Genomic DNA, 27,310 nt, shown 5'->3' on the forward strand with positions numbered 1-27,310 from the left:
TTGATTTTGCATGGCACTCCTGGATTTGCATGTTTGCCAGTTAGCTTAACCATAATACTATAAAGTACATCAAAGAATATCCTCAAGAGTTGAGTTTGCAGCCTAACTAAGGCTGCATTTTGGTGGTATGTTAAGCCTTCAGAGAATGCCGGTAAGAAAAAAAGCCCCCAAACCAATTAAGCGGCTTAGATTTAACCAAGCATAAAAAAAAAAGGGGGGTGGTGGTGTAAATTTTGTAGCTTCCTGTCTTTAACATTTAAGTACAGCAACAGTGAGGAGTGAACTCTTTAGCTGATACGCTAAAGTGGTTCTTCTCTTTCTAGCAGCTTGAGGGATGACCTTGGCTTGCTACATCCAACCAGCCCACAACTTCAGAGAATGCTCCTTGCAAAACAGGTCAAGCAAAATGGGCTAAATGAGTTTATGCTATCAGGTAGCAGAATAATAGATTAAAGGACAGAGCCAAGACTGCTGTGAACACATTCCAGGACAACCACACCATTCAGACTAGCTTATCCATTTTCATAACACAGCTTGAAAATGGGGGATTCCCAGAAGAGTAGAAGCAAACAAAGAGTCCCTGGCCTGGGCAGAATGAGAAAATGCAGAATTCCAGCAGGACATCAGTGACACTCTGGTAAAGCCAGTGGGGGAAGAATGCTCCTTGTGGGAAGCACCTGCAGGACCTGATATGAGGGATGTGAGTTAGAGGGGAAACTGGAAAAATGTTACACCAGGAGATGGAAGACAGGAAAATACAAGGAGGACCTGCTACTTGCAAACCTTGGTACATGCGGTCTATGAGCTGCAGATGCCTTGGCATTTACAACCATGACAGGGATACCCTGTCTTTCGTCACTCAGCTATAAAATCTTAAAACTGTGAGTTGGCTTTAACTAGCTTGCAATCAATTATTGCAGGAGAGCCAATTGATCATATATCATGATTAGCCAGATAATTTGCTTCGTATTTCCATTAATGAGCCCAATGGGCATGATTAATTGCTGCAGGGGGTAGAATTGCAGCATGGCTAGTGGGGAACTTGCTTTGTAATATTGTGAATCCCATTACCGTTAATGGAAATTTAACAGCCAAATCCCCTGTGGATCACTTAGAAAAAATTACCCCTTAAGGTTAAAGGGGATTTCATTAATAGTATTCCAGGATGCTCTGATTTAAAAGTACTGTAAGCCTCCAGTGTCATGTAGAAATATGCGTCCTACTGGGTTTTGCATATCCCTCATTATTATATCTATCACATCACCCTTCTCAAATGGCATTTCAAAACACAGCTCAGCCTATTGAAATGTAAGGCACATTAAGGGTAAATTTTCTAAAAGTTATTCAAGGAGATTTATGTGCTAAATTCCTATTAATATTAATGGAAATTGCCCAGCTACATTGCTAGACAATACTCTGAAAATGAACCCCAACAGCAATTTATCCGGCTCCTTGATACGTTATGCCCATACATAGCCAAACGTACACTACATATAAGTCTAAAATTTGGGCTGGAAGTCTAGATACCGTGTTACAGTTAATGGCATCTAACACTTCATCTTGCACTTGTCTGAGATGTAGACAGTCTTACAAATGACTTTCTGGAGTGTTTGACATCAAAAGCCAATACATGGATGTCACTTGAACCTAGCTAAAGGATATGTAGAAAAATATTAAGTTGTCACTCTAAAGTGCCTTACTGACTGTCAATCACTAAGAAACACTGGTGACAGAGTGCTCCTATTGTTGAGCAGCCAAGTTGACAGAGAGTTAAATTCCCCCTGAAGTGCAAGGCTTATGTTCTCTGGAAACGAAGGTCCATTAAGATGGACACCCAAAAGAGTCATCTTTATGTACACATGAAACAAAAGGATAGCTGCAAATATTAGACAGTGTGTCTCAGACTGATGATACCAATCATTTAAAATCGATTTGGCTATTTTCCAATTTACAAGTAATTCACAAATTGAGCAGCATTTTCACAAATTTGTACATTGCTGATAATTAAGTTTCTGGCCATTTATTGTTAACATATGACTGTGACTAATTATTAAACAGTTTGATATTGGCCAAAGTCATACAGATCTGCATCTACTCCTTGATCAACTGGATGAAACTCTTCACACAGGGAAATGAGGACTATTGAATGTCAGCAGTATCACAGCGTGTGCATGGATTCACTCACTTAACCACAAACATCACCATTCAGTGAAAACACAGCTTTGCATGCGGGCAATCAGTCTAGGCACTCTATTTGTTAGGGTGTTCAAACCCCATTACATTGAACACCCATAGGAACTGGTCCCTAAGACACTGTTCTGCAACATTTTACTGATGCAAAACAATACAAACTCATAAGTGATTGCTGAAAAGCAAACAAACAAAAAATACACTTTGATGTTTCAGTTCAAAGTTAGAGAAAAGACTGACTAGATCAAAAAACGTAAGTTGACACAGCTAGTGTCAGCCACAACTTGATGCCACCACAGCCAAGTTGTTGCAAAAAAACCTGACTAGTTTGGGAATACTCATGCACAGAAGCTGAAACATCCACATTAATCAACCAAATCAACCCGTCTATAATATCAAGCAGTTATTAGCATTAAAACCATCCCTAAACAACTTGGCTGTAATGCATCTGAAGGGGGACCCACCTAGCCCATCTCTGATGATATCCAGGATTTATGGATACATATAAGGGCACTGTAAGAATTTTAAATATTGTTTTCTCTTCCACTTCTATACACTACAATCATTTTTATACTAAAACTATGTCCACATTAGGCAATCTGATCCTTGTGTAGTGTGGGGCCTCAAGGTCTCTTTTCATCAGGCTGGTGAAAGGCAACTTTGGATTCTCATTAGCATGAGAGAATTTCTAGCTACTTTGTCCAACTACCTAGGGGGACAAATGGCTGAAAAGAAAGAAGGCAGCACTGAAAACAAGTGACCACACAGAGAAAGAGAGACCAAAGAAGCAGAAGAGTCAATCAGGCAAGAAGTAACAGAGGAGTAAGGGATATGGTAGACAAACCTCAGAACAGGATTAGTTCTTGAGACCTTGAGGATTTCAGAGACTTCTCCATATGCAAAGTCTGGCCCTCCTTTGACCCATTAATCTGATTCTATTTGTGTCCACCTCTGCATTCATTTCCTGAGGTCACTGTTTCAAATTTCAAATTTTTCTTTCTAATGCATAGCATCCCTAGAAGTCTGCCCATGAGTCTCCATCATCTTTCTACAGTCAGAGATTAAGTCAAAGAAAGCTCTATGATCAAGAAAGGCTAATTTCCCTACAAAACATAAGCCTCTTCTATTTTTCCCTGAATTAATTTCTGTTCAAACTAAAACATTTCCTTTACAGTATCATTTCATGTCAGACGGGACCCGTGGTTAGTTCTTGCTATTAAAAAGGCATTTTTTTTTCCTACCCTGAGTAATAAGCTTTCTTCTCCTCATCTAGTCTAGGCTTCTCCTCTTAAGCAAGAAACTCCTCAAACCTCTAATGCTTCTCTTACTTTGAACATCCATTGTGAAAGACATTTATGAGCTTTCCTGGGAGTTGCTTAGGTACTTAAGAGGTCTGGTGTCCACAGCAGCACTGAGCTCGTAAGTCACTGGCACAGCTCGATGAGTGTGTGGAACATTAAGGTCTGGTAGAGCTGAGCCAGGAAAGGTGGAGGGATAGGAAAGTGATGAAAAGAATAAGACATATTGGCAAGAGCAGAAGACAGAAGGTGGAGAAAAGGTCTAAAGACTTGCCAGAAAGGATTTAGGATTGGAAGAAAAGCTAACCAAGGTGGGAAAATTATCTGAATTTTCAACACCCCCCTGCACAGCTCAAGATGATTCGGTCCTGTCGATTTGTCCCACGCAGTTGAGTAGCAGCTCATCTCCTCTATTCCCACAAAACACTTCCTTCATTGCCAACTCCATGCGCAGAATGCAAAAGATGTCCAAACCCCAAAGACTGCCCTAGAGAGGAGGTAGTGAATGCTGCTCGCATACCACACCTGCCTTCCAGGGTTCAAAACTGAGCAGAGTCAAACACGTACCTCCCTCTGCATCTTGTTTTCATGGTTCTTACCCTGGGGCCTGACATACAACCAGCGTGGTTACATTTACACATTCCTTACTCTTGGTTTGATTCTGTATGTCAGAACACTACCAGGCAGAACTGACAGCAGATCTGTTGTTTACCCCAGAGACTGTTGTGAAAGCATCTAGAGAGAAATAAGGATGTGGTTAACAGTCAGCTATTCTCATCTAGACTCTTCATGCCCTTCATTACCTGCGTTGGGCAGGGGATACCACACCAATGCCAAAAAAACCAGGATACAAATAGTCTTTATTGAAGACCTAATGGGTCTGAGTTAATGGAGAAATATTGCATGAAGCCCTCACAGTGAGAGAAGCAGAAACGGTGCAGAAATGAAGGCATGAAAGGGAGAGGGTTAGTATGTCAGATCTTTATTAATCTGGTAACAAGTGCAAAACAGCACTGGATTTATCAGAGTTGTTTTGAAAACAAGTGCCATTCAGATCTATGGTCAATTAAAATCAGTGGCTGCTGTGCCTCTGCAGGTAGAGCAGAAATCCACCCCACCCTCACCCCATGTACCAGGAAGGCATAAACATCTTTCAGACTGGGTTGGGTACACCATTTTGCTGTATATCACAATTTAAGGAGGTCAATATGCAGCAGGTTGAAAGATTTATCATGCAATCTCTAGCAGGCTCAAGGATCCCAGTTTGTTATTTAAGTATATTCTGTTTTGCTAAATTACAGCACTTTCTTCATATCTAAGAGGGTGTGGACATTCAGCTAATACCACTGAAAGAGGGGTTTTCCCTGTCTTAACTTACCAAAAGGCTAGGGAAAAGATTACAGGATCTTTAAACTACCTTTTGAGATGCAATTCACCCAGGTCACCATATCATCACTCCTTTTTTCTCTTGCTATCACATTTGCCTCAATTTACTTTATCTGTGTCTTGACTCATTGCTACATTTCAAAGTTAAAATGCTAGATTGCACTATCCTTCCCTATCTGCTTTCTTTGCTTAAAAAAACTAACAAAAAAGATCAGTGCCCCGCAAGGTAGGCAGAATGAAAAATTTTTGTGTGAAGGTCTAAGAAATATCTTAATAAGTGCCAGAATTTGCTATTTTTTCATGTAGGAACTGTCTTTGACATTTGACATGACAGGAAATGTTATTTCAGCAAGATGGACAACAGGCTATGCTTAATTAAAACAGGCAGAGGGAATGGAAAGAAGAGAAAGTAACTTATACCACATTTGCACATCACTATATCCTCCTGAAGAGATACTGAATACGGATTAATGAGGAACAAGAAAAATGAACCACATTTCCCTTAGCAATTATTTCTGCTGTACTTCTTGCTGACAACAACCATGAGGAACCTGTGCAAATGAAAGCACATACAACATGAAGAGCTGCTGCTGAGCACAGGATAACACAAACCTGGGTCCAAATCCTGCTTTCTAAAACTCACTTCCTACTTCTGCTGCAACCCAGGGAAGAATACCTCAGCATGACTCTAGAAGCAGAACACATTGACCCTCAAGTTAAAAAACATCCTAGGAAGGAGGTGGGAAGGAGGAGACAGAAGAATGTCTATGTTGCTTGCATGGCAAGGTAGGGAAGTTCATGGACTGATTCAGTTTATACCAGGTCTGGCCTAACATTTTGGGTGCACAGTGCAGAACACTCAGGGCTTGGCTCCATGATCTATTTACCCATACCTCCTTCCCCTCCAGGGACAGGTCAGCTTCATTTGAAGCAGCTGGTACAACCATAGGTGGTTTCAAATCTGAGTCTACCAAGACCTGTCCTCTTCTTTCAGGAGATGCCTGTCAAAGCTTGGTTTGACATGTCCCCTTCTGCACCCCTCCTCTGCAAAATTATTAATTACAGTGCCCTGGACATCATTAATTTGCCTTCCGGCCCTTTGTGAAATGCCTACATTTCAGTTGCTCTCAGTCCACAGCTGCCTGTGTTAATCACTGCCTCCAAATGCTTGTTTCGTGTTTGCCTTATGTCACTCACTCACTTCTCCTGTGGTTTCTCATCTAGAGCTTGCCCCACCTCCTTTTTTTTTTTTTTTTTTTTTAAGATCTCTATCAGCCATTTTCTTTCCTCTTATTTACAGGTTAAGCCTGACTATGCTTTCCCTCCCCCCATAATTCATGTCATAGACATCAAGGGAGGCAACACAAGGGAAAGCAGCATATGCAATATGAATAATCAGCTAACAAAATTTCTAAGATGATGAAGGCAATTCAAATAATATTGAATTACTAGTTCAAAACACAATAGTTTACTGCAGTTGACTGAGAAAATAAATGAATTATTGGCAAGTTGCTGGACACACTGAACCCCAAAGACAGAACTCCAGGCACCAGGTAAGACTTCAGTCTGACAAAGAACGATGTTCAAGATCCATAGCCTATTCTCAAAGGGATGACTTTGGAGGTGGGTGCTACATCCAGCTCTACACACAGCAGATCTTAAAGCAACTGCATATCTTTGCAAACAAACATGGATTCATGCTAAAATTTAGGGCAGTGATGCCTTCAACAAGTAGCTGAGTATAAAACAACCCAATTTGCTTTCTGAATTTCCATTCCCAAGTGTTGTTTTCTGGGGGTGTTGTCCCTACTTAAAGTCATTTTGCCTTGGGAATTTGGAATCTAATTTTAAATAAAATTTCAAGACATACTATATGATAACCAATTTCTAATTGCTAGGTCAAACTAGATCTTTGAGAATGAACAGCTGACAGAGATTTTGCATGTGTCTATTAAAGAGCTGATGCCTGGCTGCATAAACTATATTTAATAGCTGATACAATTAGATCCAGGTCTTTAGAGGAATTAGTTACTGAAGGTGATATTTGAATAAAAATCCAGAGAGGATCATCACATACCTAACAGATACGCATTAATTGCTAATGCCACTGTTGTATTGGAAGACAACGTTTCAGTGATCAAGTCTCTGTACAAGGTAGGTAATACACAAGCTGAGAGAAAAATTCAGTTGTCTTTCCTGGTCTAGATGTTCATTTGATGGAGGTAATGCTTTTTCAGACTGGTGTGCCTTTTTTGAAGTAATAAATTCTGATCTCTTTATATTTACTGTAAAGGAGTAAACCAAATGCATCAGCAATGAGGATAAGGATGTATTATTTTTGTGGATGCTTTAGAGAATTTGTCACAGTGCTAAAAGGATAAGTTATTTGTTTTGGATTGTAGTAAAGTTTACAGAAAGTCCCAGCGTCTTCCCAAATGCCACAGAACAACAATTGGCAAAATGTTTTAGAAGGCAAAAATTAAATGTAAGTGAAATTTAAATTTACTGAGAAAGTGGCATTTTGGTTGGACAGGTGGATTACTGGGAAGGGAGCAGAGCAGTGCAATATGTACAAATCACACAGCTGTAATTTATCATGTGAATCCATTCTCACAATAGTGTATTGTATGGCACAAAATAAAGTCCCTGAGGGTTCATCCTTTGGCTTACTCTGAACCTTTAAAGGTTTACCATTTGAGAATTAATGTTTACAAGATCTGAAAACAACGGACATTGTGAGCGGAAGTACTGAGAAATGCTTTTGTAGGCATGTAAAAAAATATCCTTATAATCCATGCAGCCTTTTTGACTGAAGATGCTTTGAATCTTAGGAGCAAATCCCTCCTCATTTCATCTGGCATGTGTTCAAGAAGCCCCAATTCTAGAAATACTAGCACTTTTTTCTTATCTATTTACTTTAACAGCTTCTTTGCCTGATTCCTAAGTCTAGCACAATACTTCCCTGGGACTCAAAATATAATCTTCATCCTCCTACCAACTGCTTTGTAAACATTTTTTTTTCTATAATACCAGTAATCAGAAAAGCACACATTTTGAGGCTTGGAGCCACCTGCCTGCATTGGCTAATCTTTCAAGAGCTTCTATACCATTCTCAAAATCCTTCTTACTAGGCAATTTGCTTCTTACCACTGAGCACTGTGGCTGACCCTTCTTTCTGTCAACGCACCCCATTTTACCTTCTTTTTCTCATCGCTGTTCTTAACACCCCAATCACACGCATGGTGTGTGATGGATACCATCCATCTGGTGAAGCTCTTGTACTAGGAAAGGCCCTTTCTCTTTCCCAGTCTTCTTTTTCTCAACCTCTGTCTTCGTTACCCTATTTCTACTTAAACAAAGGCATTTCTATGTAAGTAAAAATCCTGGGTTTTTTTTAACCCCTTCCATTCTAACACTACACATATATTGAGGGTGTATCAGTCCATTGCAGCACCCAAACAGTCTGGCATGTAAACAACAAATTTATAATAGTCCCTTTTAAATTATACATATGCTATTGATTATGTATATTAGTGGGATGATTTATGTGCAAAAGTGATGGTCATATATTTGTAGTTAAGACAATTGGAGCTATGCAGAACTTTCACAATGAAAATTTAAAATCTACCTAATTTAAAGACTCCGTTCTGCTTTTATTTTGCACAATTGGTTGAAGCCAAAACAAAGTTTCTCCCTTTAATTCTTTTGCTACAAAATATAGCACTTCCATAGATTTTTGCTTTTGGAGAAAAAAAAAAAGCTTCTGTCTGAAATTGTGCATTTTTGATTAACCTTACTGTGAAGTTCAGTGTTTTGGCATAAATCCAACTATTTCACAGGAGCCCTGAGAAGAGGAATGGCCCAAAATGAGCACTAGTCCATGACCTGCACATATATATGTATAAAAATATGTATACACAGACTTATATACACACACGCACACAGATGAGTTATCAAGATATCAAGATGGGTAGACAGAGTGTGCGTATGATGCTGCAGAAAGACGGCATGCTTAATTAAGGGGATAACAGTACATGGAAAAGAACAAGTCTACATGTTTGTGACAAAAAGTCTGGCTTTCAGATATGTCTTATATTGGAGAGCATTGTAACATTTGATTCTAGATTTAAGAAAACTGAAAGTTGTTAGACACACATGAAATAGTATCAGAAAAAACCCACTGTATCCTCAAATTCTTTTCACTTGCTCATTTAGCAATCCACAAAAGATAACAATTCCTTATTTAAAAAAATAAAATAATTAAGCAGTGATTGATATTGCTAATATTTATGCATAGGAGGGAAATTAATCTCAGTTATGTTATACAGGAAATTGTAGAGAATAAAGCATGTACTATAAGTCACGTGAGTTTCTCTCAATATCTGTGTTGGTTTCCAAGTAAAGTCTCTGCACAGCAAAGATCTGACATGCAAATGAACCATGGCTTGACAGTGTTCAGTATAGTATTACAGCATATGAAGAGCTACTTCCAAGGCCCGCTACTTTTATTTTATTTTAGTTAGAGACCTGTTTGCCTATGTCCACTCTTGGGAACCAGAAGGCCTGAGACCAAGCCATTTGAAAGCCACCCTGGATGGGTAGGGCAGCTGGTGGAAAAGGCAGCCAAAGCTCGCTCGCTTCGTAACGCACGGTAACCCAAACTCCTTCTGACAAAAGAAATCAATACTTCAGGAGGGGACGTGCCCCAGCTTGGCACAGAATCTCAAATGAACAAAAGGCCTCCTCCTGCCTGAAGATCATCCCCAGAGCGCTGTATCAAAACTCACCTCATTTAATACAAGCATCTGCAGAGGGTATTTTCCCCTCCAGGCTTCCCACGTCCTTCTTTAACATTTACTGTTTAAGATCAGTAGTCTATACAATTTATCGCACCTGTCAAGGCTAATTTATTCATGCGATCTGGCAGTAATCAAAAAGACTGAGATCGATGTGCCAGCAAACCCTGACATTTATTCATATTTTAAAGTCCCATTTGACCTTGAACTGCAGCTAACTGGAGCTGAACTTGTCAGCAGCTCTCTGAGGCTCACTGGGTCTGGCAGATCGGTGCCTTTGGGCTAAAGGCACAATGTCAGGGCAACAAACGCTCGGACCGTGAGCACAAAAGGCTGAGCTGCAGACAGCGGGGTAGGGAAAACGGCACCATTAACAACGCAGCGCTCAGACCCACCGGTCGATCCAGCACATGCACCAGCGCAGCTTGTACCTGCGCCTTCCCACTGTACAACTGTTCAAGAATCAATGGGGTTTTTTTGCTGAGGGGTAAAAAAGGGTGAGAGAAAGGAGTGAAGAAGGAATATGACATATGTCTGCCTGCAGCAGCGCAAGCAGGACACCCTACGTTGTCCTCAGCAGACCACTGCCAGGCTGACGCCACGTGGTGAGTCAAGGGGAGGCAAAGGAAAAGACAGAAAATAACATCACCTTCCCTCCCTGAGGGGGGAACAGAGACAGCAGCTGGTGATCCGGCCACAAAGGGCAATGCAGAAGATGTATCAGAAACTCTGCAACCCACGAGGTACACCTGCCAGCACAACATGGCCAGATGAACTGGAAACAGGAACAGAAAAAACAGATCTCAAAAGAATTGCTTTGAATGTGCTCTTGCACTCCTGCTCAGGAACAGGCTTTAGAATTTGCTTATTCCATTTGAAGTCCATCATCCTTATCCTCTCCTCGCTCAGTCGTGCTCTAAAGGAACGTAGGAATTTTAAGTACAGTTCCTCTAACACATGCATGTGCTGTAACCTCCAGTAATCATTTCAGGCTTTGAATTCAGAGCACTTGGTAGGGAAATATGATAAAGTCTATTTAAAATAGTTCCAACCTGGCCTCTGCCATCAAATGATTCTCAGATGTCCCATGAGGACATCTTCAGAGCCTTCTGCCTCAGTTTCCCCTTGGTTAAGTGGAGGCATACCTATTTACCTGCTCCCCCAAAGTGTGCTAGGAATTATGGGCGTGACATGCTTTGAAGTTACTGAATTGTTTGTTTTTCTGCTGATAGGAAGATATTTGTGTAAATGACATGCTATTAGAAACGCAGAGGAAATCTAAGTGGCATTTTAGGTAGTAATATGCAGCTACAGTCTTACTGAAACACATGAATAGATTATTTTATTACAGTCAAAACACTTGAATATGTAATACGCAGTTGCACCTAACGCAGATTTTGCAGACATATTTTGATGCTTCTCTGGATTCTCCTTGGCTGCATTTCTCATGCTATAAATTCTGTATGTCATATTAAATATGATTTTCAGTGAGATCTGCCTTTTATAAGCCTGGGATACAAATAGAAATTACAGATATGTCATTTTGTGCTTGTTTTTCCTTTCTTTTAACTAGCTAACACCTTTCCACTATGTTGGAAGAAAGTTACCAATGGAAAGCAATTGGCATTTTGACCAATGCATTTGTGCGTGTTATATATATGCCTAACATTGCCATGCAATCTAATCTGATGCTCATGGAAGAGAAACAGTGACACATGAGGATGCAAAGGTAATTTGTCTGTATGGATCTAGACTAGCTGCAATATGCAAGCTGTGAAACTATATATGGAGCTATGTAAGTTACAATAAACATGCTAATAAAGCATTTCAGCCAACCTGTTTCCTTATTTTTCCTGTGTAGGAAACAAAATTTGAGAGAGAGAATCTTGGAACTCTTTAAGGGAGTCTTTAAATGTTTTATTGGAATTTTTTTTTCATTTCCTTCTTTCCATACTGAAATGACTTAATTTATCTGTGCAGGAACAAAAGCAGGAATTCAGCTCCACAATAATGATGAAAAAAAAATACAGAACAAATGTGGTGAATGGGTGTCATCAAGTTCCCAACTCCTGGCAGCCAATATGATTTAAAGGTACATTATTGCATACATCATGTCCCAAAATACTGTCATGAAACATTCCCCTAAAGCTTTTAAAGGACACTGAATTGAAGGAAATGATATACCTCTGCAGGATGAGCAATTTTTTTGTTTGTTTGGTTTTGTTTTGTTTGGACAACTGATGACTGGTGTCCTTCTATGACATGACTGCAAGGAAATGCTCACTGCCACCAGTACCAAAAAGGAAGAGATCATAAAACTGAGGCAAGCTTGGGAAAATACTTTAGGGTTTACTTGCAGGAGGAAGATTAGGTGGCAACAGATGAACTTCTCTGCTCACTGTTTTGACTCTGCACCAAGGACTGCCATCATGCCCACAGACACTCACACCTATATATTTTCTGTCTGTGCTTAGCTGAACAGGGATCTGTTTCCCTGCTCTGTACCCTGTTTTGGCCCCTCTATGCCAGGTCTCATTCTTCTGTGAGCTCTTCGGGGGAGAAACTGTTTCTCCCTGCCACCTTCCTGCAAGGTACCTGACTGATAGTGCGTTCCTGAAATGTTAACTGCAAAACAACTAATAAGAGCTCAACTGCACTCCTTTCAGAGGACATTTTCTGCCACTGTAAAGCTGACAACTTTACCTTTCCCTGTACTGTTTTGCCCACTATACAGTTAATATTACCATTGCCATTTGCAGATGAGCAAACTGAAGAGGAAGGGTAGGAAACAGAGTCCTCAAGATGATGCAGCTGGCAAGTATTCCCCAGTCAAGTGCTTGACCTGCTATACAACACAGCCGCCTTGTCCAGGGGCCCCTTTCCATTGCACTATGCAGGCCATTAAAAACAATTTTATAGACGACTTGCATTAAAAATTTCTGACTGGTGGCTAAACTGCTGCCTTCAATAGAAAATCGTTTGTCTCTTTCATGCACAGTGTTGCTTTTTTTCCTGCGTATTACACACAACACAGATAATGGTATAATTTTTTGGCGCCGAGGAGTCAACCTTTATTCAAAAGCACAGGTACGTGCATTATTCCTTCCCTGCTCCTGCTCCTCAGCTCAGAGGTATCTGTCACACAGGTCAGCTCAACATGTTTGCTGTATTCAGGCAACACTATTGCAAAGGATAATCACTAGTCAGTTAGACATTTCTTTAGCAGACTGCAAAAGATACAGTAAAAAATGTCAAGTTACCTCCCAAAGTTTTCCAGGCAGGATTAAAACAAAACCAAACAAACCTAAACCCCACAACACTTCCCCCTCCAAACCCACAACTCATCAAAGATCAGCTCTGTTTTCCTCAGGCTCACGCGACAAGAACGTTTCCACTTGCCAGTGGTAAGGATTTATATGCCTCTGTTTAACATCATAAATAATGGTGACTTGAATTTTCCTACAAGGGTAACACCTCAGTGACCGATGGCAATTCATACATTTCAATACCTACAATCCCATTTCCAGACCCTGCACTCAAGACTAGAGGATCCTATAAATCTGACAGCTCACCTCTGAGGCTGAAGTACGTTTTCCCAAATGAGATGGTTTGCCCAGAGAATGGTACCTGGGAAAACCCTTCAGCAACACGACCACACATAGGAGCCCTGACCACAGCCAAGGACAGCAGTTTGGGCTGCAGATCTCACATCCCCTGGCTGCTCCTCCAGGACTTACCCAGGCTGCTGGTCTGGGTCAGGGACCTCCCCGCAGGACACTAGTCCAAACCAAGGCTTTGCTCCAACTGCAGAAGCCCAGGCTGAAAGGGCTCCTGCCGCCCTAAGAGCCCTCTGTACTTCCTAGAGCGTCAGATTAAACCTCTCATCCCCAGAAAAGCAAGAACCACCTGGGGAGCTAATCAAAAGGTCAATTAAAAAATAGACATCTCTCTGCTCTGGCAACAGCTGGTATCCTGAAACACTTTTGCATTTCTTTTTTTGAGTGGAAAGACAAAGTTTTTCTACAGCACTGACACTTTTATTTTTTTAAAAAGTTCTGAAAAAGGTTCAAAATGGTTCCAAAAATCTCAAAGAAACCTTTTGCCAGGTGTGCTGGGACCCAGCTAAGGACTGACAGCTGGGCACATCTGGGTACACAAGAGCCCAAGCCAGGCTTTCACTAATCAGCATCAAAATTTAGAGTTCTACAGAACATTTGGAGTTCTGGATGAGTTGTTATTTTGCAACAGAAAATATGTTGTACCAGAAAGTTTCTGACCAGCTGTAGCTCATCTCTAGTCTTTTGGTTTAGTCTCATCATTAGGCAAGTGAAACCTATTTCAGTCCCAACACAGCACACTCAACTTCCGTGCATTTTTCCTCTCTCTCTTATTCAGTTCACACTTGCCACTGTAGAGGAACCTCTGTTAGATTTAGATTAAATCTGCAGGAAAGTGGCTGAGAAGAAAGCAGCAAAGACTAAGGAAGCATTTTCTTTCCTCAGTTCTTTCACTGTTGATCTCTTTCTGAGATTTCCAGCCTTGTGCTTTTATAATGTCCTAGTACATGAAAGAGTTTGTAACATAAAATGTTACACTCAATGGAGCATGATGTGATATTGAAGCCAAATGGCCAGATGCTCTTTTCTGAGCTATTTCCAATGCTCCCACTTTAGAGAGTGTTTTTAACGGTATTCACAAGCTCTAGTCCTGTAGTTTGCTGGCAATTTCATGCTAGAGCACCATTGCACTATGTTCTCATGAAAACATTGTTTTCCATTCAAGGTTACAGTTATCTTCAATTCAATAAAAAGGAAAAAAAAAAGCACACTGTGGTTCAAAGAAATTGCAGACAGGTTGGATTCTCTCTCCAGAAACAAGATCGTGCACCCCATTTAGAGTACAATTAAGACTATATAAATGATCTGGTCGGAGAAAAACCCAAGTACTCTAACTTGGAACGGATCAAAGGCCATCTTTTAGCTGCTTGGCTTTGCTTTACACCGTTGTCACATTCTTCTCTTTCATGTGTGGGAAGACCCTTTACACTGAAAATCCTCCAGTTTGAAACGTGGTTGATGTCAGAGATTTGAAACCTGGCACCAGGCTCTGGTTGTCACACTGGAATTCAGCCTGTCCTCTTCATCTGCTTTTTCATGGTTTTCTTGTTTGCTGACAGCACTGCATCTCTTTGGTTCACTGCACGAAGGCACGAGCACCAGTTACTGGGAGGATACAACCACAGAGCCAGGACCAGAGTAACCAGGGCTGCTAACAGCTTTCTCCAAGCTGTTAATAGAGTTATCGCCTCACGTAGCCCCTTGGGACTGGCAGTTGCAGTCTTTGGCAACAGGGGCAGTGGCGATTCGGGGTGACTTCAGACAGTCCAGGGTTCAGCAGCCTGGGATTTAATGCCTGCATGAGCGTCTTCACTTACAACTAAGTCTGTCTCCTTTTCCAGACAGAATGCATTCTTGCTATATACAAATGTCAAGCCTAATCTCATCCTCTTTGAATCAATGAAACTCTGCTGGAAATAAAAGATGCTGAGCATTTAGACAGGAAGAGGACCTGGCTCAGCATATATGCACATGCATAGAACAGACTGCTCCAATCCCTATTTCAAAGAGGGAAAGGAGCTGTGAATTAATGTAATCCAGGCACCATGAATTCAATCCTTTCATGATTTCTTAACGCTTGACTTTACAAGCTTAACATTCTTTTAGCTTAGGAAATGCCTATAAAAATGCTAAATTAAACTGGAGATGGAAAAGAGGACACCTTTACTTATATGGCTTATCTGGAGGTTACCACCTAGGAAATTTATCACGGAGATCTTTGCAACCTATGCAACGGGGCAACTTCCAATAAGAGTAGATTACATCACTTATTAGGGTTTTGCTTGGGCAGTGCAGAGTTCAGAGTAGAACTGGTCAGAAACATTTTAAGAGCATTTAACTTCATGCTGAAAACGCTGATTTATCACACTCCAGTGTGAACAGGCACATCCAAGGACAGAGTGCACTACATTTTCAGATGCCAGCAATTGTGAATTTTCGTTAACATCATTTAAGTGATTAAATGTCTTCAAACTGAAAGGATTTCTTTTGAAACTTTTCATTTGAAACCGAATTAAATTATACTAAAAATTACAGCTTGGGAAAGGTCAAAATAAAAACAAAGTATTTTTGGATTTACCGAAAGAAAACATTTTGATTAACCTGTATTTTTGTACAATTTTCACTTGTATTTTACCACAGCATGTGGGAAAAAAACCTGAAATTTTGAGAAACTCTCCAGAACGGGGTTTCGACTTAGCTCTAAGACTAGAGGTCTGGCCTCATGAATCACACAGGATAAAAAGCGTTGTCCAGAATTCAGAATTAAAGTTTGCTATACATAAGCCTTGTGACATTTTTATTACAGCATACCAGCCTAGAATCTGCATTTAAAACACTGACTGCTCAAAGGACTCTAAATCTCCCTAGATAAAGGTAATAAAATCAGGTCAAGAATTCACTATTCAACAATCTACCATTAGCATTTCTGTTCAGAGAAAATGTAGTTCATCTGTTTTTAAAGAAAGTAAAGCCGGGCCATATAGCACAAGTTTGGAAAGTATAATGATTTGCTTGTGTATATGAAAGTCCGTTAGGTAATGAGTCCTATTTCCTCATAAAGAGATTTCAGTGAATCTGCATCATGATGTTTTTACAGTACACACAGTATTTCTGCAAAGCCCAGAAGTGGGACTGCATTTCTAGATACATGACCCATGCTTGATTTCAGCTAGGCAGCTTGGCCACCATTGGCAATGTAATCGCAACAGCAGAGAGCCCAAATGATCTGAGCTTTTATCCTGTTTTCAGACAATTCTTTTCAATCCTGATGACCTGTGTGTTCCCAGAGCCATACCGTTGCCAGCTGCCAAAACTGGCCAAAGTTACCTGTGACACATCTGCACCAGCCGAGGTCACAACTAACCTTAAGCACCCAGTTAAGCTCTGCTGGAGAACTAAGCCATTGCTTGAATTCACCATAGAGTTAATTCGTCACACTGGTACCTAGGGACATCTCTAATTGATTTCTCTGGCCAGGACCTCTTAAACAGTAGGTTTCTTTAAGATATCTCAAATTGGGTAAGTCATTAGTTGGGGGGGTGGGGTGTGTGTGTATGTTATTTGTTTTGGCTTTTTTTTTTTTTTTTTTTTTTTTCCAAATCTCTGAGTTAGCACCTCTAAGAATTCATCAACTGATGCAGATTCCCTCCTTTGAGGTATACGACAGTGCTATTGAGAATAAAGTAGTATGGTCAGTTGATGCTGGCCATAAAAGAGAAAAAGTTTTGCTTTCAGTTGTCAGTGTGGCAACATTTTTTATTTAATTTGTTTGGATTCTTAATGGTGGAAGCAGAAATTAATTTGTACTAGAGCATCCTTTAAAATAAATGCTTGATCTCTTCCCACCCACCATTACAGTTGATGGGTACAAAATAAAAAGAAGAGCAATTTATTCACCTTATCACTGGAGCACCACAGGAAGAGAGAGATCCTTAGTGCAATGATTAATGACTCACTATAAAAAGATGCATCATAAACTGCTTGTATTAGGTCAAATCATAAACTAGGCTTTTAATGTTTATATGATCCCTTTCTAAATAATTAAGTGTGCCTGTAGCTCCTACTTGGAAGGCAACTTACATGCCGCTTGCAAACCATGCAGTTTCTTACAGGGTCATAATTTGGGACCCACACTTAAAGGGATCCCTGTCTTCCTCTACATTCAAGCATTGCTTGAATTTCTCTTACTATTGGGACATCTCTCTGTACTACAGGTCAGAGAGACCATTTGATGTCCAGGAGCAGCAAAGGTGAACATGATCTACCCTGAGCTTAGGGTGTCTTCTTCAGGCACAGACACATCCACAGCTTTGCTGCAGGAGAAAGTACGATTGTTTTTCTTTAACTCTGCCTCCAGGCTGGGAAAAGGACAGCTGAAACACAGCTGAAATGAAAATAGGGCTATCTACTGCTCATGAGATCTATGGGGATACGCAGCCGTGTGGTGCTTGCCTGAATGCAGCTAACAAGCCAAGTTGCCTGTGCTTGTGAAGGGCACCTCATCCACATAGGAGTCAGCCACGATTTGGCTTTGTAAATTCCTGGCCAAAATCAGCTTTTAGGTGCTCACAGACAATTCCCATCAGCTTCAGTAGCTGGTTGGTGAACACTAAGAGAATAGCACCATTTGTCCATAACAGAATTCCGTCCTGTATTTATCCGTCTTGCGGTGAAACTGTCATCTTTGAAAAATATAGTACAAGATGACATTATATAGGAGTCCATCTATTTCCTTACTGTCACAAGCCTGCAATCATGTCCATCTCCCTTTTATTTCCCAGAACAGCTGGTGCTTTTTCTCAACCAAACCAGAATCTCCCTAGCTTGGCAAACAGGTATGGGCTTCACTGCAAAGCTACCCCATTAGCAGAATGTCACAGCTCTAACCAATATGAAGTTTACAGAAAAAATAATATGAGTTAAAAAAAGAGCTGCAGAGCCCTAAATATTTTCAATAGATGTGGTAGCCCCAGTCAGTTTATGCACTGCTTACTCAATACAGAAAATCACTTAGGTTAATTATTTAAATATTTCCATCTATGGAATTTAGAAAAGGGAAAATCCGATAGTGGAATACCCAAGATGATGATTTTTTAATAAACAACAGATTTAAGGGGGATTAGCTGGGTTATCAAACAGTATCCTCCCAAATCAGCTCATTAGTTTCACTGACTTTCCCTATTTCATTTTATTAAAACAATTTAAATGAGGGTTCATTAGATGCAATGTAATCTAATTCAGGCACTCCAAGCCTAATCCCTTTTCTTTTAGCAGTAACATAATAGTTTGCAAAAAAGTTTAAAGGATTATTGTTACAGCTATTTTAAATGGGGACTGTTTTCAGCCAAACACATGCCACCACTTCCCTGCTATTTTATTATTTATTATTATATTATTTCTTGCTCTTTACTGATTCAATCATTTATTCCTTCCCTTTTCTGTCTTTCATTGCTCCACACAAGCAGAGTCACACATGGGCAACAGCATCCCTCTGTGCAGGTGCAGGGGATATGCCAAATATCCTCGCGTGGGTCAGTGCACCAGGCCTTGGGAAAGGAATGATTTTTTGCAACTTACTTTGAGATTCTGGAGTTAAAAAAACCCCACCTTGTAAATTCACAGTGATTTTATAAATATCCTAGAGGGAAGGGAGAAGGTTCCTGTGTATTTTCACACTGCTAGTTTCTGACAGCTCTGAAAGACACACGCGAGGGGGATCACACGTAGGACTTGCAAATTAGGAGGCAGACATTGTATATTACTTACCATGCTAGATCCAGGCTGAAAACACAGAGTTACAGATCCATGCTATGGACATACAGCTTATTTCAGAATGAACTCACTCATACTCTTGTACTTTCATAAAGCCTTTTTCAAACAGTAGGGTTAATTATTCTTTATAGGACAAAAAACCTCAAACCAAAAAAAAAACCAACCAAACCAAACAAACCCAAAGAATGGTTTCTAGATCCTAGGTTTCTGCAGACTTTAACAGGTTTCCTACCCCTGAAAACCTGTCCTCGCTCACTTCAAATCCTTGTCTCTTCAAGCAAGTGCCCTTTCATAATCCTATTAAAACCTTTGCCTCTGTTTACCAGAAGCCTTAATCGTACTCAGCAAGTTCTTCTTGTCTAAGGAAGAGCGACAGCTTTCAGATTTCTTAGGAGGCTTATTCATCAGCTATGCCAGAGTTTTGCCAGAGCGTTCAATCTATTCTGGGAGCAGCCATGTGGAAAAAGTTTCAAACAGCTCAAAGCCCTGCACAATGATAAAGGAAAGCTCACACAATCCTGGTAATAGCCTGACCCTCTTAAGGAAAATTGGATGATTTGTGGTAGCAGTTTTTCTGTCTCCTATGTGAATTCTGAACCTTAAAGTGTAAGCAGTGTATTCATACAGTCCCATTACAAACCCCATCCCTCTTGCGATGCTGGAATAATAAATACACACCCATATGTGAAAATAAACTCTTGCTGCAATGACCTTCTTCCTCAGCCCACTGGTGTGAAGGAGTTTGTAGCCATTTTAGAAAAAAAGTCAGATAAAGAATGGACTAATTTGATGTTCAGTGTTCCACCATGAGCAGAATATACGCTTTAATGAGCACATTACATGGATAGGGACGTGTTACTGTGAAGCAGGGAATAAAGAGTAAGGGGAAAATAATTAAACAGTCAGCTTTATAATGAGGAAACTGTGTTCATGCAACATTAAGTGGCCTAATTTTCAAGTGCTAAGCAAAGACACGTTCCTTGGACTTCAGAAGGACTTGCTGGCCAGCACCACCTTGAAAAGAAGGGCAAAGGATCACGAGTATCAACCCTCCTATAGGTCCAGAAGCACAGGGTGGACTGATGCTGTCCCAAAGTCATCTCTCCACACTCTGCACTGACCTGTCCAACAGGATCGAATACCCGTACCTTGTAGTTCTCGTTCTATAAGGAGGACCCTTAAAGTTTTAAAATACCACAGCGTTCCTCATGCATGGTATGTAGAATATTACAACTGACTTCTACCAGCCTGGCCTTAGTTTTCTGTTGGTACTGCAGCTGCTAGGCCACAAGCATATAACATCATCTAGGCGCAATGAGGACATGAAGACTTAGTGTAGCTGTTTGCACAAGCACAGCTACTGGGAAAAGGGAAAATCTGTCTCATTGGGTTCAGACACTGACGGAATGAACCAATAAACCATATTTCTGACTATTATCAGTTCTCTCAAGGCCAGTAAGCCCAGAAACATTCATTTACTGGGACTGTCAGTTCCAGATAGTGTTGCAATATCAATTACCTCAGCGTAATAGCCTATCAGTCAGACAGCAATTCTGTTGGGCCACAGGCTCCCTGTCTTTCTTTGCAAATGGACATGGCACAAAGTCTCTTCTTTGTTACTCACCCTCATGCCTAATTCAATGTTTTCTCCTCCATAGACCTCCATACCAGGGTCAAGCAAGCCAATCTCACCAAAATACTCTCGGTCCACTACAAAGGAACATCCAATCATGGCTGGTGTCCTGCACAGAGACATTAAAGCAAAAAATTAAGTCATTTATTAGCTACTACCGAATCCACCTCATGACAAATTTACACAGACAAAACAGTTCTTAGCCTTCAAGTTTACATTTTAAATTTATCTAGTAGCATGCAATCACACTGCACTTCATCCCCCAACGAACAGAGGACCTTGTGGGACCAGAGCCACCCAAATAAGTAGCACATTGCCAGACACATTTGGACCAGCTGTCTGTGAGAGAGACACAAGATGTGAAGTCAAGTACTCCATCCATGTAAGTGAAGCATCAGGCTGTTTTTCCTTTGTTTTATAGACACAGCCTCTGTGCTGGAGCTGAAGTTTACCACCATGCAGGGTAGCATAAGAACTAGACAACACTTTATTTGAAGATTAATACACAAAAAACCCCCATAAGCTTTGTCAGAAATGAGGCGTCCCCTTATACACATATTAAAAGTGCACGTCAAGAGCCATGGATCATGGTGTGAAGTTTGGCAAAGGACTTCCTGGAGTCAATTCTAGCAGATAAACCTCAGCCTTTGTGAAACTGTTTCACGATTAACATTTCTGTGTTTGCTGAGGTCAGTCTTTAGAAAAGGAAAAATTTTCAGATGAAGAGACTCTGCCCTCAGATCTGCCACTGACCAACTGGGTGATTTCAGATAAATCATTTCCCTTCTCTAAGCATCAATTTCTTTATGTGTAAAACTATGGTTCTGCTCTCCTTTACAAAGCAGTCTGAAACCTGTCATTGACCAGCACTACTGTCATGGTTTAACCCCAGCCAGCAACTAAGCACCACTGTCCTGGTTTCAGCTGGGATAGAGTTAACTGTCTTCCTAGTAGCTGGTACAGTGCTATGTTTTGAGTTCAGTATGAGAAGAATGTTGATAACACTGATGTTTTCAGTTGTTGCTCAGTAGTGTTTAGACTAAAGTCAAGGATTTTTCAGCTTCTCATGCCCAGCCAGCGAGAAAAGCTGGAGGGGCACAAGAAGTTGGCACAGGACACAGCCAGGGCAGCTGGCCCAAACTGGCCAACGGTGTATTCCATACCATGTGACATCCCATCCAGTATAGGAACTGGGAGGTGGGGGCGGGGAATCGCCGCTCGGGGACTGGCTGGGTGTCAGTCGGCGGGTGGTGAGCAATTGCACTGCGCATCATTTGTACATTCCAATCCTTTCATTATTACTGTTGTCATTTTATTAGTGTTATCATTATCATTATTAGTTTCTTCTTTTCTGTTCTATTAAACCGTTCTTATCTCAACCCACGGGTTTTGCTTCTTTTCCCGATTTTCTCCCCCATCCCACTGGGTGGGGGGGGAGTGAGTGAGCGGCTGCGTGGTGTTTAGTTGCTGGCTGGGGTTAAACCACGACAACCACACAGCTGCTCCCTCACTTCCCCTGCCCAGTGGGATGGGGGAGAGAACTGGGGGGGGTGAAAAAAAAAGTACAACTCATGGGCTGAGATAAAGACAGCTTAATAGAACAGAAAGGAAGAGAATAATAATGATAATAACAACAATAATAAAATGACAATAATAATAAAAGAATTGCAATATGCAAAACAAGTGATGCACAATGCAATTGCTTACTACTCACTGACCGATGCCCAGTTAGTTCCCGAGCAGCGATCCCCCCAGGCCAACTCCCCCCAGTTTATATACTGGGCATGACGTCCGATGGTATGGAATACCCCTTTGGCCAATTTGGGTCAGCTGTCCTGGCTGTGTCCCCCCCCAACTTCTTGTGCCCCTCCAGTCTTGCTGGCTGGGCATGAGAAGCTGAAAATTCCTTGACTTAGCATAAACACTACTTAGCAACAACTGAAAACATCAGTGTGTTATCAACATTCTTCTCATCCTAAATGCAAAACATAACACATAACCAAGACAACTACATGACAACAAATTCTGAGATCATTTACCATATGAACACAAGCATTATTTCAATGCCATACAAGCTAGTGACATTTGCTAGTTTCATTTATCCACACTTTCTCTGCATCTCTGTACTGGTCACACCACCTGCCTCTCTGAAATTCAAGGTAGGAGCTAGGTTTTGCTACTATAGCCCACAATTTAAAAATGTAAACTTGACTAACTTTAAGGTGGAAAACCAACAAGAGCCTGCAGCTCCATGTTGACTTGCAATTCAGCTGCAGGTTGCATAGTGCCTACTGCAAGATCACGGGTAGCCACCCTGCAGTCTGATCTACAGGATGTGCCCAGGCCCTGGGGACAGACCCCCCATTTTAGCGGGATACCAACAGCCCAGACCGCTGAATCAGGAAAACTGTAAAATCATTTGAGAAACTGAATGCTTTTGGAGCTGACCTAGAAGAATGAGCTACGCTCCCTCTTCCATTGAAAGGGAGGCGATTTTGGACCATCTGGCAGATACAGCATCATTCCTAATAGTGCCATTGTAAAAAGATACCAGGAAAATTCTAGTTTATGCCAATTTTCTATTTTCTAGTAGATGTATGGCCCAAGCTTATATATATACACCACAAAAATGCCCTATAGAAACAAAGATGATGGAAAAGGTCTAAAACCTATTTTAAGAAGTCTCCTTTGTAATGCACTAATGTTATACTGTCACCATGAAGTCTCTCTTGTCCCAGATACCTGCATGTTTCTTCAATTTGTACAGAAAGCTATTCACAAAGTATTTGCCCATGACATCTGAGAAACATACTCATGAGGCAGTTTCATACACATGTGAAAAACTGCCCTGGCTGGGACAATGAACATATTTTTTACCCATGTATTGGTGGATCTCACCAGTAGCAGCAGGTGGCTGCTGGAAAGGTGTTATCATATCTGGGGTGCTTTTTCTCATCAGCAGTTCACCATTTCTACAGCAGGAGGTTAAAAAGGCTTCAAACAAATGGCCAAGATGTGGTTAGATAAAACAATTCTTTGCTCCTGGGCCTAATGCATATCCCGACATTGCGGAACACAGTCCAACCTATGGCAGGAACTGTTTGGTACCCTTGAAAAGGTTTGTTTGCTGAAGTGCTGCTATTACTTATCTGTAATGGACTCTGCTGTAGCAGTCACATTACTGGTACCACTTCAGCATCTCTCCCTTGCACTTTTTCTCAGTTTGAAAGCCATTGCAACCTCTCAGATCATTACAAGCCTATACTGCAGTGCACAGTATCCCTCTCATGTTTTCTCTGCATAATTGAAAAAGGCAGCTGTTGATAGAAACACATTTGATCAGCACTGTTCCTGACAAAGTTGAAATAGCTTGATTAACTCTCTCAGGGTCCGCCCTTACAGAGTGAGATGCATTCCCTGGATCGTGAGCTGGGGGACAAGATTCAATGGCGGTTACAAAGGCAAACATCTGGCTTTCACAGATGACTTTGGACTGAAGTGCAGCTCTCAGCCAGATCCCTGCACACATTCAGTCAAAAAGGCTGGAGGAAACTGAGGCCAGATGTCACAAACCCTACAAAGAAACTGCAGCAAGGTCACCACCAGCACCCTCAGTGCTTGGACCTCTCCCACACCCCACAGTCCTCCTTTTGTGTGTGCAAGAAATTCCAGCACTTCTCTGTTTGGTGCTGTTATTTGTGAAGATTTTTTGTTGAATCAGCCTCTAGTTAGAAGTTGTCTCAGAGCCCTATGAAAACCATGCATGGTCCTGGGTACTCCTGGCTGGGCACATCCATCTTCTGTTGATGCATATACTTATACACCAGGATCTTTGCAAAATGTATGGCATCTATAAATTCAAGTTTTTGGGAAAAATGCATCTTCCTGCTTATAGCTCCTAGAACCATGCCTGAAGACAGACTTGCCTAAAAAGGCTGAGAGCTCTCCTGTACACAGGACCAGACATAGCCTTTCTACATATCCCACTGTCACATCCTGCACCACTGAAAACCATATTTTAGGCTACCAAGGAATAAATTTGGTCTAGAAACTGAAATAAAAGAAGGACATGACCAAGAAAAGGGAATTCAGTAGCTCTGAAATGAAATAAGCCTTTGAGGGAATATTTAGGTAATTCTTAAGTGTTAACCACGAGAAAAAAGGGAAGGAGATGGGGGGAAGAAACACAGGCCACATTCTTCATTTTCCTTTTTATGTATTTAAAGCTAAACACAGGTTTCGCTGGATGAAGGCTAGAGCATCACTGCTTTGCAAAACTGAGCTGCTAGTTTGGGCTTAGACTGATTCTCCTTCCAGCCCCCCCCCTCCCCAAATCCTCTAGAGGAAGCTTCTTACAGCGGCAGGATGCTCCCATGAGGACATTTCTCCTTCCTTGCTAATGAGGAACGGTACCGCTAGGCTTTGCAGACTGCTCTCAGGTGCTGGAATCTCTCTCTCTGGGGGATGGATTTTTGTAGCTGTCGGCTCTGTCCATTAAAACACTGACTTGTTAATTGAATGGGGGTGGGAAATACATTTTAGATGCAACTACATAATCATCACTCACAGACAAATGCCACTGAGGACTGCCTTTGCAACTCCGTCTCTCTCTTCTAGGTTTTATTTCTTCTCATTAGATATATTCAAATACAGACTCCACAAGCCTTCATGGCTTATTCAGAAAAAAAATGTTTTCAGGAATGAGCAACAACAGCAGTGCAATGGCAGAAGGAACCACATCCAGCTTTTCAGAGAAGCCAGTCAAAAATTGCCACCATTAGTGCCTTTTTCTACCTGAATTTGGCTGCCTGCAGCCACTGCTCTTCTGCACAGCAGCACGGCTGCAACCCCAGATGCTGAACTAACAAAGCCTGTGGTTCTGCCCCGGTCACATCCTGACGCAATGGAAGAACTGGCCTACGATGCACAATGTTGAATATTCTGCATACTGCATGTTCCAACACTTCCATCAGGTTCAACCAGAGTTTGGGGCATTCAGTCCTCATCACGCCCAGGCCCTTAAGTTCCCTGTGCTTTGACTGACCCAACTGTAAACTAAGTGTAATGCAATTGCACAGCCCAGTGAGCTGGTAACAGTGCTGTGAGCTGGGGGACCCTGACTCTGTTCCCAGCTCTGTCATTCATCTGGTCTTCAGTGAGTCACCTCCCTCTGCCTCTATTACTCCATCTGTGAAGCACACATAATAATACGTGGTAAGTCTGAGAACTGCGTCAGCAGCTTGAAAGCCCAAGACTCACTTCTAAAAGCGCCTTAAGCATATAGGTAGATAATTTTATACTGGACTACAGTGTTACATTGACATATTGCAAACACTTTTAAAAAAACCTGCTCCCCAAAAAGCATGAGACCCTCACTTGGCCGTCATCACTGGGTTTTTCCAGTACCTGAAAAACTCCAGTATATCTACCACTTCTAGTACAGTGCAGCAAAGACTTCCCCTGAAAGTCAGAAATGGATATATGAGCAAAAGCAACTGTGTTAGCATGTCTTAAACACTGCTCACTAGCCAAGGGGCAGCAAATGAGCAGGTGCATGCCCTTAGCACTTCACAGCTTCAGAGTAAAATATATTAACCTAAACCACACCTGTTTTATATAAAAGGACTTTTTTCCTTAAGTCAGTCATGCACTTTCAAGTAAAATAGTGACATTTTTAGAAGGAAGGTATCACACTATAGCAATTAGAGGTGTACTATTTTTTACCAACACCTCAAAGGTGTTGTGAAACTTAATTGATCTGTGGAATATTTTTTGACACAACTGAGGATGTTATAAACATTAATTATAATCAACAGCAGCACTCAAAGGATAATGTGGTAAACACTGCAAAACGGTTTTTGCAGCTAAAGCCTTAAAATGCAGCATAGAATAGTATTGATTCTGCACTGGAGAAAGATACAGCATAGTCAATTTGTGGAAATTACCTGATGGCATGGCTGTAGGAAGGGAGATATGAGAGAGACATTATTCTGGGTAATACCCTGCGGAAAGGGAGGAAACAGAGAGCAGTGCTTCATGGTGGTAAACACTCCCTCCCTCCCTCCCCGCCTGCTGCTGCAGCAGGTACAGTGCGGGTGGCTGCGAGGGAAAAGAGATGTCCTGGTTTGGGCTGGGATAGAGTTAATTTTTTTCCTAGTAACTGGTACAGTGTGCTTTGGATTTAGTGTGAGAAGAATGTTGATAACACACTGATGTTTTAGTTGTTGCTAAGTAGCGCTTATCCCAAGTTAAGGATCTTTCAGTTTCCCATGCTCTGCCAGTGAGGAGGTGCACAAGAAGCTGGGAGGGAGCATAGCCAGGACAGCTGACCCAAACTAGCCAAAGGGATATTCCATACCATAGGACGTCATGCTCAGTATATAAACTGGGGGGAATTGGCCAGGAGGGGGATCGCTGATCGGGCACTGGCTGCGCATCTGTCAGCGGGTGGTGAGCAGTTGCATTGTGCATCACTTGTCTGTCTTTGGTTTTACTTCTCTCTCTTTTTGTTATCTCCCTTTTCATTACTACTATTATTATTATCACATTTTATTTCAATTATTAAACTGTTCTTAACCCATGAGTTTTACCTTTTTTTTTTTCCAATTCTCCTCCCCA

The 27,310-nt window shown here is 41.3% G+C and overlaps 1 protein-coding gene across 1 annotated transcript in view; it reads right to left on the bottom strand.

The window, feature by feature from the left end:
* GALNT9 (polypeptide N-acetylgalactosaminyltransferase 9) overlaps positions 1-27,310 on the bottom strand; it is a 161,602-nt gene that overhangs the window by 58,350 nt on the left and 75,942 nt on the right. The window contains exon 6 of the mRNA XM_052797384.1: positions 20,684-20,801. Coding sequence (XP_052653344.1) covers positions 20,684-20,801 — 118 coding nt within the window. The remainder of the gene's footprint in view (positions 1-20,683; positions 20,802-27,310) is intronic.

The sequence above is a fragment of the Harpia harpyja genome, chromosome 9 (genome assembly GCF_026419915.1).
Source record: "Harpia harpyja isolate bHarHar1 chromosome 9, bHarHar1 primary haplotype, whole genome shotgun sequence".
Lineage (NCBI taxonomy): Eukaryota > Metazoa > Chordata > Aves > Accipitriformes > Accipitridae > Harpia > Harpia harpyja.